The sequence below is a fragment of the Thamnophis elegans genome, chromosome 5 (assembly GCF_009769535.1).
Source record: "Thamnophis elegans isolate rThaEle1 chromosome 5, rThaEle1.pri, whole genome shotgun sequence".
In the NCBI taxonomy this organism is placed as follows: domain Eukaryota; kingdom Metazoa; phylum Chordata; class Lepidosauria; order Squamata; family Colubridae; genus Thamnophis; species Thamnophis elegans.
In genome coordinates this window covers 26345414-26361176 of record NC_045545.1, presented here as the reverse complement: position 1 = coordinate 26361176, position 15763 = coordinate 26345414, and the positions used below count along the sequence as shown (strand labels likewise).

General features: G+C 43.6%; 1 protein-coding gene across 1 annotated transcript in view; it reads left to right on the top strand.

Annotated features, from left to right (window-relative positions):
• Positions 1-15763, top strand: part of RAVER2 (ribonucleoprotein, PTB binding 2) — a 59564-nt gene that overhangs the window by 36854 nt on the left and 6947 nt on the right. Inside the window, exons 8-12 of the mRNA XM_032218911.1 lie at positions 13-118; positions 1652-1902; positions 5834-5945; positions 7026-7174; positions 14803-14892. Coding sequence (XP_032074802.1) covers positions 13-118; positions 1652-1902; positions 5834-5945; positions 7026-7174; positions 14803-14892 — 708 coding nt within the window. The remainder of the gene's footprint in view (positions 1-12; positions 119-1651; positions 1903-5833; positions 5946-7025; positions 7175-14802; positions 14893-15763) is intronic.

Here is a 15763-nt window from a genome sequence, read left to right as displayed (position 1 = left end):
TTTTCTTTGTAGAAACCAAGTTTGCTTGGAGAGCCTCCAGCTATGTTGCTTCAAACAATGTTAGGAATGGGGCCTTTACCACAAGTGGCCACGGACATGGGGAGCCAAGGGGAACCATGCAAGTGACATTTTGTTTCCTATTATAGTAGCAGAAATTCGTTTTGAAAATATAGGTTGTCTTTGCTTACTGACAGCCTCATTTAAGAACCATGTAAAGTTACAACATTATAAAAAATGCTCATATTTAAAACTGTCACAGCACTCAATGGTCATGTGATAATTTTAGTGACCCAATTTTAGGGGCATAATTCAATATTAAATATTTTAATAGCCAGATATGTGACTTGATTATTTGTGCCGAGTGACAGAAACAGTGGCTCTAACTTTATACTTTATACATTTATTCAATTTGTATAACCACCGATCTCTAACCAGTGACTCTGGGTGGTGAACAATCATAAAAACGTTTTAAATCATTACAACATATGGAAATGCAAAAATTAAAATTATATTGTGTGCACTACATTTACATACTATCTTGTGCCCTCTTATTTATATTTATTTAAAAGTTGTAATGTATTTACTAGACTTTCTGTCAGATAAGTATCCCTTATCTGCTGTTGTGGCCCATCAGCGGCCAGCAGAGCTGGCAGCAGATTCAGACAGTGAGGAGGTTGGGGAGGAACATGGGCCAGTCCTGAAGTCTTAGGCAGGCTGTGATGAGGGCTCTGTGTCGGAGACAGAGAGGGGGCCAGAGCTGTATGCCAGTTATCAGCTGCCTTCAGAGTGAGACATCAGACGAAAATCTGTTCTCAGTGTATGCATGCGCAGAGTTGCCAGACGAAGGGAATAGCTAAAGAACAGGGTTGACTTGGGTGGACAATGAATGGCCCCTCCCAGAGGAAATAAAAGAGGAGTGAAAGGGGAGTGGAGTTTGCAGGGGACAATTAGTTCGCTTAATGGGTTTGTGACTCTCCGAGACTCCTTGCCAAGTTTTGCAGATATCAGCCTGTCAGCTCTCCAAGCCAGATAAGGTCAGTGTCTGTAAATCCTCCTGTGAAAGACTTTTCTAGATGTGAATGAGCAGAATTCACAGTCAATTGATAAAAGGTTTTTTTTTTTCAAGACAAGGAGTTTGCTTCATGCTCTTGGGAAGCCTAGGTCAGAACAGTTGCAACCTGCTGCAGACATTTTTAGACTTAAAAATAAAATCCTTTTATTTTGTATTTTTCCCTTCAGAGATAACAGAAGTTTACAACTATTACAGTATTCTTTAAAATACAGTTATCATAAACAGTATTTCAAGAAACAAATGGTATATGTCATTTATTAATTAGTTATCAAACTAAATATTGTACACCTCAGAGACCAATATTGGCTGTTTTGGAGATAGAAAAAATAAGATGACTACTATCATCTAGATTTTCATTATTAGGGCAAATTACAAGCAGAATTTTTTTACAAAAATTGGTGTTTAAAAGGGGAACCATATGGTGTACATATGTATTCAATAGGCTTGTACAGTATGTAGTAAGTAGGTATATTTCAATAATGTGTTGCAAATATCAACATGAACCTTAGTGCTTTTTATGTAATAAACCCAGTGTTCTGTTCTATAACAGTTTTTTTCTATTTATGGCCGATTCTACAGTATCTCATCAGACTCCAGGTTCAACAGCGATGGCAGCAGGGATGGGCTTACTGCCATTCTTCCCTAACCAGCATGTAATTGGGCAAGCAGTGCCAAGGCAAACTAACACCCAAGAGAAGTTGCCATCTTCACTGGGACTGACAGAAGGCACCGGCTCTGCATCACAAGGATATCTGCAGAGCTTAGGAAGCCTTCAGGGAGGACAACTGCAATCACAGAACCAGCCAAAGAATACTGACTCAAGCATTGGTGTAAGGAAACTGGATTCAGCTTTCCCCCCCCCTTTCTCTCTTGTACTTACTGACCGTTCATTAGTGTTGAGTCAGTGAGACGTTTTACAATTGTTTTATCAGCGTTCAAATCTTAATTGCAAAAAGCATTTTCAAAGAGATTATTACTTCTAAATTACAGTGAAAGACTAATGGATCTTATTAAAATGTAGAAATATAATGAAAAGTGTTTTCTGTCATTTGCAGTTAATTGCTCTATTTGCATTCAGTATAGTTAAATATCAGGAAGATGAAATTTGCTTATCATGCTAAGCCATAATGGGATTATGGTTTGCAAACCATATGTCTTAGGTGCAATTGAAAAAAGTGAGTTAAGGTTTACTCAATCTACCTTAGTGAAATGAACCATCACCTACCATGACACCTAATGCAACCAAGTTTATTGCAGTTGATTTGAAGGAGAATTCCCTCTTAAACCAAAATTTGAAACATGAACAGCTTTACTTATGGCAGGATTGATTTAAGATTATTCTTATAAGGCAAGAAATTTCTTTGTGTTTATCTTTAAACTGATATAATCCCAATAATGTAGGGCTTGGAAATATATTTTAAATCACGGTTCATCGTTTTTTAAAATTATATACATATTTTGCGTGCATGTGATTTGCAAGGTAACCTCTGAATAATATGTCTCTATTTCACTGACAAAATTGTAAACATATCTGTGAAACTTTTCATTCTGCTTCTATCTTCATTTTCAAGAAATATTTTCTTAGATAAAAAAGGCAGTCATGGTTTTCCTCAATTTAGAGAATTTTCATTCAAAAATACACACTTTTTAAAAATTTGGTTTTTCTTTTGTTTCATACTAATAGCCTTTTATTCCTTTTTCCCTTCTCTGTCTTATGTTTTCTATACACAGACATAATATTTATTACATTACATTTCTACACAATTTTCTATAAACAGTGTAATAATATGCATTTTGAGCTCATCCTATTGCCTGGAGTAGATCCTACCTCCAAATTAATATTTTCGCTTGCAGTTTCTTCCTTTTTAACCTAAGTACCAAGAATGTCTCTCATTTCATACATCAAATTGTCCATTTCCTAAGTACACTTGCTCAACCTAGCAGGAAGGAATCTATTCTGAATGGATAAGTAAATGCACAATTCCTTCTTCCTTCCTAAAACTGTTCACATAAATTTTGATGCTAATCTGGAATTTATTAACATTATTAACATGGACATTAACAACATCTATACACTATGCAAAAGAGACAATCAACCAGCCCAAAAGAGAAAAAGACCTCAGCACCTCTCCACCTGAAATTAGCACTAAACTCAACATAGATTAAATTCAAACCAACAATCAAGTAAGCAATATCCCAATCAAGAAACTGCCAAAGAGCCATCAGTAAACAGCTCAACCAAAGAATCTCTAAGATTGCCCCCATCCACACAGAAAGACAAGACACCAGAATATAAACTGACAGCAAACAGCACTCATTACTCATACTGATGATGTTAACCTAGTTAAGATAATGAAACGTCTGCAAGAAAACAAGGAAGCTCAAAGAGCACCAAGGATCCCTCAATTTATTAAGTTTGGAGCAAATTCTGAAACATGGCAATCTTCTTGCTAATATGGAATCTTTTAGGTTCAATAGTAACTGGTACCTTGGGTACAATCCCCAAAACATCTGGAGCATCGTTGAACAGCATCAACATTGACAGAACCACCGTCAATCAATTGCAAAAGGCAACTTTATTTGGAACAGTTTCCTGCACAAATAATTTTAGCACCATCTCCCTATCCTGCAATGAACTCAATAGGTGAATAAAAATGCCAATTCCAATCTAAACATCTGACTGTGATGAACCATAGACTTCCTCAATATCTGGAAATACTGAATTTATCAGACCTGAACACACCAATTTTACGAAAAACAAACAAACCCTACCCTGCTTGGAATTGGCTATATTGTTAAACGCTACCTTAATAATTCTTAGGCTCTTGGTTAGGACTTGAATTGTTAAGTTTTAACCAGTCTTAGACTGTAAATCTAACTGTGGATTACCCACACATAATTTATTATTAAATTATTATTGGGAAGAACTTGATGCATATGAAGAGCCACGTCAATTAAAGAACTAGCAGCTGTGTCTCCATATTGTGAACAGATAGTAATTTATTAATCTGCCCAGATCTCAATGGCTTTGGATGACAATCGATCAAACAAGCAAATTGCAATCAAATCAATAAAACATAAAAAATAAAGATAAAAGAAGGCATATACACGCCCATACATACATACATGCTGTAATAAAGCAGGAGGACTATTCAAGCATTTTTGTTTCTTTCAACAAATCTCATTCTTTGCAACAGACATCCTGCTGCCAGCATTTGTATCTTTTAAAATGTCTATTTTGCTTCAGCTGAACTTCAGTTCAGACTCCCATGCCATGTATTTCTTTTGTACACACCTCTATTTTACAGCATTGCATCATTTTTTTGCAGCAGCAGTTATTCTCTTATATCAATTTTCCCTATCGTATTTTATTTAGCAAACTTTTTAATACTTTCCATTATCATAACTTCACACAGTTTTTGTAATGTAAGCTGTTTGAGGCAGCTTCCATTTTCTCTTTCCTATTCTGCTTTTTTTCATGTGACATGACTTAACCTTAGTGCCATATCAAATTTGTGTTATCTCCCTCTTCCTGTACATAGAGACGTTGCTTTGATATAGCTCAGAAGAGAGTACAGTTAATATACTTCCCTGTTTTCCTTTTAGTAGTTTGGTGGACAAAGATTGGTCTCCCAGCCTATAGGTTAACTAGCTAATCTGGTTTTACCAGTCTGGTTTAAGGTTGTTTAAAGTAAAGATAATTATATAGCCATTCGTTCTATCTTTAAGAAGGAAGGATTATATTCTGTATTGGCTCCTAGACTATTTCCTTCAGTTGAAAATATCCACCCTGCTATTCAGTAGAACAGAAAAGAATGCTACATTTTTGTTGTCTAAAAGGAAGAGACATTTGTTGATTGTTGCATAGCGACAATTCAGCTTATCCTTCTGGCTTTCAAGCTTTTAAAGTTTGATGAAGACTTAGAAAAAAAATCACAAAAATCCAACAGGCATTTGTATTATATGTGAGAATAGCCAAAACAGTGTTATGTTTTTTCTAGATATGCTTTATTTTTGTTTGCCTTTTATTTCTATCTCATATACATAAGTGAGAGTTTCAATAACGCATATACCCGCATTTTTCAGAATATAAGACATGCCAAGGTTTTGAAGAGGCAAATTTTTTAAAAAAGTTTTTGCACTCTGCAAACCTCCCAAAAATGGCCCGTTTTTCATGAAAATGGCCCTGTGTTGTTGTTTTTTTTTCAAAAAAAGGGCATGAAGCTTGTAGAGTATTCCGGGGGAGGGGGGGCAAAAATGAGCAAAAAACAGCCCATTTTTTTGTCAAAAAGGGGGCATTAGGAAGCTTATAGAGTGCTCCTGGGGGCTGGGGGGAAGGAAAATTTGAGCAAAAGAATGGCCCACTTTTTGCTCATTTCTGCCCTCTTTAGCCCCCAGGAGCTCTCTGAAAGCTTCCTACAAGCTATGCACGGCCATTTTGGTGAAGAGGTGGAGTTTCAGGAGGCAAAAATATGCTGGATTCAGTGTATAAGACGCACCCAGATTTCCAGCCTCTTTTTTGAGGGAAAAGGGTGCATCTTATACTCTGAAAAATACGGTAATAACTTTATAGGACAGATAAGGTTTTTGTGTGTGTCTGAAGTGGTAATTATTGTCTTGTCCTTTAAAAAGAGTGGATAAATTTATAGATAAATATTAAATTGTAATGACACTTGTAGTTAGTAACGTGAGAAGTTTTCTAATGGGAAATCACTTTGAACTTCAGCTGCAGTTATGTGATGAAATATATCTATTTTATAGAGTTGTTCCAAAAATCAAACCTCTCTACTTGGAGAACCTCCTAAGGAAATACACCTCAGCACAAATCCCTACTTGAACTTGGCAAGTGTTCTACCTTCTGTGTGTCTTTCAGGTAAGCAGGGAGGGCACAAAGATTATAATATTTGCAGATAATACAGATATATTGTTTGGTATAATTTAAATCTGGAACTTGCCTTTAAGCAGAGTTTACAATAAAAAGATCTGCTGTTGTTTCTTCTGCTGCTAATTATCATACAATCTACTGCAGAATAGCAATAGCACTTAGACTTATATACTGCTTCACAGTGCTTTACGGTCCTCTTTAAACGGTTTACAGAGTCAGCATATTGCCCCAACAATCTGGGCCCTCATTTTGCCCACTTCGGAAATCTGAGTCAACCTTCAGCCAGTGAGATTTGAACTGCCAAACTACAGTCAGCAGAAGTAGCCTGTAGTACTTCACTCTAACCACTGTGCCTCCATGACTCATTAAGGATGGTTTCTTATTGAAGAGCATGGATCATAATCTACCATATATGTGCAGTGTGGATTGGTAGATGTCTATTTTACAATTCCCAGAATATGACGGAGAGAGTGTAGCTAAGATTAAGTCCTTTAAATTACAGTGGTACCTCGATACTCATTGTTAATTGGTTCCAGAAGACTCAATGAGTACAAAAAAATGATGTGCACCAAACTAACCATGTGATTGACCACGTAACCCTTTGTTCACTTCCTGTCTGTTTCTTTTCCTACGTCAGCAACCTTTCCAGCATGACCGATTTCCTGTCCTCCCTCTCTTGCACTATCACCCTCTTCCTTTTGCAGCAACCTTCCCGGCATGGCTGACTTCCTGTCCATTCTCCACAGCTGCCCCCTTTTCTAATCATACCAAACAAACAATGAATACTGGAGCAACATTTGTGCTTCAAAATGCGCTGAATACCAAATTTGACAGGTTTTGAAGCAGTCAAGTACCAAGGTATCACTGTATGCTAAATAGTGCCTTATTTTATTTTGCTTTAAAAAGAATAGGTCTATGCCTTTATTTTGTTATGAATATATTTAATATTGTACTGTGTACATGTAGAAATTGTGTACCATTCTAAGGGACTTTGGGGGAAGCAAATGGGTGTAAAACTACTTATACCTTGTTATAATTATTAATAAAGTATAATTTTTCTTCTTTTAGGAGCAGTCCCCAACAAAGCTAATAATACTAAGTCGCAATCTGTAGCTGCAAGTAACTCAATCAACAGTGTAAATGCTCAGGGAAACACACCACAGCATGCAGTGGAAAACTCTTTTAACTATGCACGGCAGTATAATGATTACACACAGGTACGTGAGAGAGATATAATATCATTGCAGCTGGTGACAATGCCCTCTTCTTATGAAGGCTAGCATTAGTTCTCCAGACTGATGATAAATGAGAATCATCAATCAGCAAGATTTGCAGAACAAGTCAGATTCCCAGTGCTAAGGACTGGAATACAAGCAAATAGTGATATTGTTGTCCTGGGGAAAAAACATACTGTAACCATATGGTACTAAGATTCAGAACAGTTCTGATAGTGAATTCATGCAAATAAGAAATGAAATGACCTGCAAATTAGAGGTCATACTTGGTATAGTGTGCTTATTTCTTTTAGTAGTCAAGAGCTATTAGCTGTTAATTTAACAGCACAGTAGGTTGTAGAGAAGAAGAAAGAAAGTGTGCAGGTAATTTATGCAGATTTGGAATCCCATTGCCAACAGCTATAATTTTCCAGTGGAAGAGAGGGAGTGGTCACGTGTGGGTATTCTCAAAGCCTGATTGGTCCAAGGCTGAGAGTAAAACTTCTTAAATGCTCCTTCCTGCCTTTCTAGCCCAGTTTCCTCTCAGTCTCTTGGTCCAAGCACTTCTTGAGTTGTGAGTAGAGAGATAGTGTGTATTTTTTTCCTTAATCTGATCAATTGGCTTGCTGTATTCGATTCAATTGGACACTTTAAATTTAATCAAATTTACTTTAAATTTCCCTTGTAGCTGCAGCCCAGGGGGTCAGTCTTTTCTGCCTCCAGTGGTGGAGGGTGCTGTGGGGCATTCTGGCTTTCCCATCGGCGGGCACGGAGCCTCAGACCTATCCCCGGGATTGCGGGGGTGCTGTGCTCCAGCGCAGCTGTCATGGGGGCCATGGTTCTTCGGCAGGGACAGCAGAAAGGGTGGAGGCGCTCACGAGATTTGCGGAGCCGTCGTTTGCATTCAGGCGGCTGCTGCCGGAGTTTGGGGGGGTGCGAGCCTTTGTGCTGTGGGGCCCCCTGAATCGCAGAGCGCACATCACATGGCTCGTATAGTCAGTTATTTTTTTATTTCGGCCCCTGTTTGTTGCTGCGCCAGCCATTAGTGAGCGATGGCCATTTTTGCTGCCGCCACGTGCGCAAGGCCTTCCTCGCTCGTGCGACCATTGGGAAGTCCAGGCCGGGGGTGCTTACCTTTGGGGGCCCAGGCTCCGGTGGGGCCTACAGAGGCCTGCTCTCCCTCCATACCTTCCAGGACATGTAAGTGGGGGGTATGGAGGAGGGATCGGGTATTCCCCAGGGCCAGGCAGAAGGCCCGTTGGGCGGAGTAGGGGGGCAGAGTGGGGGGAGCCCCTGGCAAGGCCCCTGGCAAGGCCCCTGGCAGCCCAGCGTTCCTCTAGGGCCTCCATGAGGGAGGAGGCCAGGAGGCACAAGGCGCTTGAAAAGACTTTCGTCAGGGCTAAGAGGCAGGCCAAGTCTGCTAGGCCTGTCTCTACTAGCAGGTCCAGGTCACCAATCAGGCCTCCTTCTGGGCATTCTTCGTCTCGAGGTTTCAGCCCTTCTTCCTCGGGCTCCCAGGCCAGATCCCACAGCTACTCCAGGCGAAAGGGGTCCCCTTCCCCTGCAGCTTCCCCGCATCTGGCAAGGTACAGCTATGCGGACCCCTTAGAGGGGATGTCTAGGGGGCCTCATTCTTCACAAGGTATTAAATGGCTTATTTCTGCAGCCATTTCGCGGGGCATTGCCCAGCGGGACAGGAGCTCCCATTCTGCTAGGTTACAAGGGGGTCAGCACCAGTATAGGGCTTCCTCCCCATCCATGGTTTGCAAGGCCTCTGTCATGGGGGAGGAGAATCCTCATGATATGGGATTTTCGGAAGACGAGGATGCAGCCCCTCCCGATCCTCCTTCTTCCTCGGGCCTGTTTTCACCAGCCATGTTCAAGACTCTCCTGAACAAGGCGAGGAAGACCACAAAGATTGGGTCGGGGGATCCCACGGTACCTCCGCCTAGAGACCCGGAAATGGCCATGTTTTCCAATACGGCTATGAAGAAGGAGGAGATTCCTGCTCTCCCCTTGTTTATGGAGGTTCTGACCAACCAGTGGGCCCGCCCCTCCAATTTTTTAATCCAGGAAGCAATGACCGCCGCTTCTACAATGTGGAACAGGCCTTTGCCCAGGCCATCCAGTTGCCCATTATTGACACCCCTATTGCTACTTTGGTTTCTTCGTCCCCGGTGGTGTCTGGGGATGCGGCGGATAAGTTAAAACCTGAGGATAAGCGCGCTGAGCTTACCTTGTGGAAAAATTTCAATGCCACTGCATGGGCCATAAAGTCTGCGGCGGCGGCCTCTTATTTCAACCGCACTACCACCATGTGGTTGCACCAGCTCCAGGATCGCATTCTGATCCAGGATGAGCGGCTCCACCAGGATCTAAAATCATTGCTGCCTCTCAATTCTCGGCGGATGGGACTCTGGACACAGTCAAGTTTGCGTCCAGCGCATTAGCCACCTCAGTTGCCTCCCACCATCTCTTATGGCTTAGGAATTGGCAAATGGATAACAAGGCCAAGTGGAATCTGGCGGCTACCCCTTTAAGGAACCCAATCTCTTTGGGGAGGCTCTTGACCCTATTCTTGTCGAAAATAAGGACAAGAAGAAGGTCCTCCCATCCAACGCCAAGAAGCCCGAGGCACGGTCTCATCCTTATTGTAGACAATCTTATAGGGCCCCTGACTGTGACCATCACCAACATTTCTCCTTTTTCAGGTCCAACAGGCAGTATTCCAGGTCATCCTATCAGGACAGAGGCAGGTTCCAACACCAGTCACAGCGGCCCTTTCGAGGTGGCGGCGGTCGCCCTTACTGCAGAGGGAAGTGACTCGAACCCGAGTCATCCCATAGGCGGCCACCTACTCCTCTATGTGGATCAATGGGATGAGATCACGTCAGATGCATGGGTCAGGTCCACAGTTCGTCAAGATCTTAGGTTAGAGTTTCTCTCCACCCACCCACCCCGAATCTCTTCTGGTCGTTCCCTCCGTCCCGGAGTCTGGAGCGCCGCCACCAGATGGATCAGGCCATAAAACACCTTCTCGACATTCAGGCGGTGGAGGTAGTTCCCCGGGGAGAAATAGGGCTGGGCCTGTTTGTGGTCCCGAAGAGTTTGGGGGGCTGGAGGGCAATTCTGGACCTCAAGCGCCTGAACCTTCAAGATGTCCTCCCTCAAGTCTATCCTTCAAGGCATCCAGGAGGGGGATTTCTTAGCATCGATAGACCTGACAGAGACCTACCTTCATATTCCAATTCTACCGGCTCATTGCAGGTTTTTGAGATTTTCCCACGGGGAGCGCCATTACCAGTACCGGGCTCTTCCGTTCAGGTTGGCCTCTGCCCCGCGCACGTTTACGAAGGTGCTGGCGGCTCTGGTGGCTCATCTTCACTCCATCCCGATAATGCTCTAATACTACCTGGACGATGTCTTGGTTCAGGCGTGGTCCTTCCCCAAGCGTTAGCGGAACTTACTATTCAGAGTCTTCAGGCCCTGGGGTTTTCGGTGAACTTTCCAAAGAGCCATCTGTCTCCATCCACGTGCATTCTTCACCTGCGGACGGTCATAGACTCAGTGTCGGGGGTGGTGCGTCTGTCCCCCAGACCGCCGAACGAGCCTACGTCTGTTGGCGGAAAAGGTACACAGAAGTCGGTCAGTTTCAGTCCTCACGTTGTCACAATTGTTGGGCAAGATGGTCTCTTGTATAGGAATAGTTCCGTGGGCCAGGCTCCATCTCTGACCCCTTCAGTGGGACCTCATCCCTTTCCAAAGGGGAAGGATGAGCAATTCGCTTTGACTCCTCTGCCTCCCAGCAGGGGTCAGGATTTCCCTCAGGTGGTGTCTCTCTCCGGCCATTTGACGGGGCTGCTGCTTCTGGGAACCGGGCAGAGTGACTGTGACCACGGACGCGAGTGTGTTTGGTTGGGGAGCCCTGGTGGGCTCTCGCTTGGCACAGGGCAGGTGGACAGCTTCAGATCTCTGACACAATATAAATTGGTTGGAGCTGAAGGCTGCTCTCCTGGCCCTGTTACACTTCCGGACCTCGGTGGAGGACCGGCACGTGCTGCTCCTGATGGACAATGTGGCTGCCAAGGCCCACATAAATTGTCGGGGGGGGGACCCACTCTCGGGCTCTCTGGCTAGAGGCCCTGTGGCTCGGTTGTCCTTGGTGTCGGAGCACATCTCCGGCCTGTCCAACCACCAGGCGGACTGGCTGAGTCGGGCGACTCTGGACAACAGCGAGTGGCAACTTCACCCGTCCTTGTTTCAGGGGATATGTCAGTGGTTTGGCACCCCACTGGTGGACCTCTTTGCCACTCCGGCGAATGCGCAGTTGCCTCAATTATTCACCCATTTTCTGTCCCGGGAGGCAGAGGGCACAGACGCCCTCAGGAGCGGGTGGCCTCCGGGTCTGCTCTATGCCTTCCCTCCCATTCCCCTCATTCCGGGGACCCTCAGGAAGGTGGTAGTGGAGAAGGCTCTAGGTATCTTTGTGGCCCCTTATTGGCCCAGGAGACCCTGGTTCGCAGACCTAGTCCAGCTCCCAGCGGCTCCGCCATGGAGGATTCCGCAGGAGGAGGTGGTCTTGCGCCAGGGGGTCCTGGTTCACCCGGATCCCCAGTGCCTCCATCTGACCGCCTGGCTCTTGAACAGCGGCTCTTAAGGGGAGTGAACTTGTCTTCCGGGGTCATTCGCACCATCGAGACTTCTAGGCGTCTGTCAACGACCTGGATTTACAACTCCTCCTGGGGTGATTTCATTCGGTGGTGTTCCCCTCTTGGCATTGATCCTGCCAGGGCCACTATTCCCAACATCTTGGACTTTCTGCAGAAGGGCCTCGATGGTGATCTGTCACACAACACTCTGCGCCGTAGATGGCAGCTCTGTCTTCAGTCTTGGGGTGTGTGGGGTCTTCTTCCCTCTCCCACGTACCCTTGATCAAGCGGTTTCTTAAAGGGGTGGCTAATCTCAGGCCTCCTCCCATACACAGGTTTCCTACATGGGATTTTCCCCAAGTTCTCAGGGCACTGACGGGGCCTCTCCGGTCTGTTCATCTGCGGTTCTTGTCCCTTAAGGTATCCTTTCTGGTGGCTGTTACTTCGGCCAGGCGTATTTCGGAGCTGGGCGCCCTTTCATCCAAGGAGGATCTTTGTCATTTTCACCAGGATAGGGTGGTCCTTCGGCTTGATCCTACCTTTCTTCCAAAAGTGAACACTCCCTTCCATAGGGCACAGGAAATCATCCTGCCCGATTTTTGTCCAGGGCCTTCTAATGATAGGGAGAGACTCTGGCACCGTCTTGATGTTCGTCGCGCTTTGTGGATTTATCTCTGTCGGACGGCGGGGGTCCGCAGGTCAGAGGCCTTGTTTGTCTCTTTCCAACCTCAGACGTTGGGGGCCAGGGTGTCTTCGGCTACCATTGGCCGTTGGCTGCATCAGGCCATTGTGGAGGTCTATGGGGCATCGGGACATCCTGTCCCATCGGGCATTACAGCCCATTCGACTAAGAGTGCCACGACCATGGCGGTGTGGGCCACGAGGGCCCCCTTTGAGGACATTTGTCAGGCAGCCACTTGGGCTTCTCCGACGCCTTTCATCCGATATTATCGTCTGGATGCATTCGCAGAGGGTGGCAGTTGATGCTCCCCTTGGGCCATAGTTATTAGTTTGTTTTCCCTCCCTGGGACTTAGGTATGTCCCACACGTGACCACTCCCTCTCTTCCACTGGAAAAAGAACGTTGGTCTTACCTGAAAGTGTCTTTTCAGGGGAAGAGAGGGAGTGGTCACGACCTGCCCTTCTTTGGGTGGGGCCAAGGGGATGGCCGGGTGTTTTCCGGGGGGAGGGGTTGTTTTGTTTTTTTGGTTGTGTCTGTTGCAGTTCCGTTGTTCGCCTTCGAGGAAACTGGGCTAGAAAGGCAGGAAGGAGCATTTAAGAAGTTTTACTCTCAGTCTTGGACCAATCAGGCTTTGAGAATACCCCCACGTGACCACTCCCTCTCTTCCCCTGAAAAGACACGTTCAGGTAAGACCAACATTCTTTCTATTGTACAATTTAGAAGCACAAAGAGGCATATGGTCTTCACATGGGGTGGTACTACCCCTGGAATATGCTCCAGAGCTACAATCATCATTGCTTCCATAAGAATGTTCTATCACTGATGTGTAATATAGCTGTAGCATGCATAAGAACATTGGTAAAAGAAGCTGATTTGGCAGGATGATATTTGAAATTATTTTATTCTAATCACAAGAGAAACCCAGGGAAGGACACTTTTATTTAATCTAGGCCACTGAGTTCAGATTCTGGATATTTTAAATTTGTGGAGGAGCCTTCTCCTTTGAACTATGGGCTAGCCAAGATTTCCGAACCACCTCTCAAACAAACAACAGGCATTGGTATTATGTGGTATTATGAAAAAAGCATTAATTACTGACTCTAAAACATGCCGCTTAGGGAAAAACTGATATAATGAATCAAATAGAACATTGTATTAAGGCACAATTTTAATACAGGATACAAAAGGAATAACATTAACCATAAAAATAGATCAAGCAAACTCTTTCTTAGTGGAAAAGTTGTTTGTTTTTTCCCCCATTCAGTAGGGTCTGGTTCTCAGAGACCTCTTGGATAAATCTTGGCAAGATTTTTCAGAAGTGATTTGACATCACCTCCTTTCTGGGCTGAGAGATAGAGACTGACCCACAGACATCAAGGCAGCACTAGAAGGCATTGATCCCCCAATTTCTAATCTTAATCACTATTCTGTACTGTAAATTGAAGCTAGTACTCTCTAGTTAGCAAAGCACCTAAAGCAGTGATGGCAAACCTTTTTTGGCTCACGTGCCATAAGTAGGGGGAGCGCAGGAGGACCTGTGCGGGTGTGCCGCACCCATAATGCAATGCGCTACCCCCCATGCGTGCACTACAGATGCTCCCCCCCCCATTTTTGCATGCTTTTTTCGCCCTCCCCAGGCTCATATAAAGCCTCTGGAGCGAAAACAGCCTCCCCACCCTGCCGGAAGCCCTCTGGAGGCTTTAGGGACCTTCAGGAGGCTTCCCTGAAGCCTCTAGAGCAGTCAAAATGACCCTCCCGAGTAAACTGGAAGTCACTTGCTCGGAGGGTTGTTTTTTTGCGCTCCAGAGGCTTCAGGGAAGCTCATGAAGCCTCCAGAGGGCCTCTGGGGGGGGGAGGCTCTTTTCACCCTCCCCAGGCTCCTATAAAGCCTCTGGAGCCTGGGGAGGGCAAAAAATGGCTTTAAAAAAGGGTGAACTCAGCTGGCCAGCGCATGCATGCGCTGGCCAGCTGACAGGGCAGCACCTCGCGTGCCCTGACAAATGGCTCCGCCTGCCACCTGCGGCACCTAGAGAATCACTGCCCTAGAGAATGGCCTGCAAATAACCTGGCAGATTTGAAAGTTATATTGGAAGTTTGATATCATTTGTCAAAAAAAGAAAATTGTGGTACAGTTTATTTATGTATTGTATTATATGAAATGTAATTTAAATATTGCTTTTTGTTTTAAGTGAAACAAGACTGAAGTTATAAAAATTGGGGTAGCTGTTTGGCAAAACTTGGTGTCAAACATTGGCAAAATAATTATGAAAATGTTTTTAAAAATGCTTTTGCCTTTTGTAGGATTCAGTCCAGCAGTGGTATCAACAATATGCTCAGGCATACCATAGCATTCAAACTAAAGTAGGAGACTTAGAAAGCAGTGGCTCAGACGTAAGTTTGTTTGTTTATTTGCTGGGTTAATATCCTGCTTTTTATTTTAGGTGATGCTTTTCTCTTTTACAGTTATCTTATTAAGGTATTCATGTCTTCAATGGGTTTGGATCAGAATTTATATCTAGCACATGAAAATAAATGATATTTCTGGAGTGCATCCAGGAAACTTATTGTTTATCATTTTATTACATCATTGAAAAAGTATTTCAGCACCCTAAGGATATCTATATGCCAAGAAATGCCAGTTTGCAAATTTGGTGATTTTTTTGCTGACTTGAATTTTTAGAAATAATAAAAAAAGACAATTCCAGTCATGTGACTCATGGAATTTAGCAGGATTTTATGTGCTGATAATTTATTAATGAAAGGTATATAAGTAACAATTTGCCAATTATAGTATCTTACTTTTAAAAATATAGTTTTATTATTTTCATTTTCTGATTTTATATATGCTCAAAGAAAAAGCCCATTGTTATTTTTTTACTTCCTATTACAACCAAATTCACCTGGACCAAATATTCCATAGGAATGAACAACCGTTGGAGTCTAGCAATATGTCCCTTGCCTCATTTCAAAGTTCAAAGCCTTTATTGTCATTGTACATCATGTATACAACAAAATTGGTTTAGCCTCTACTGGTACAGTCCAAAGAAAACTGTACATGAATAATATAAAGAATAATCCTTATACAAGTAATTAGGAAAAAAGCTAGTCATATGTTTCCATATATACGTCATATTCTGTGCAACACGTATATTACTCTGGTATATGATCTTATATCATGGTATATACATATTACGTACTACACTGGCACCAGTGAAATTCATCATTTTAATCTGTTTCTGGTGCTATATTGTAGCAATAGCAA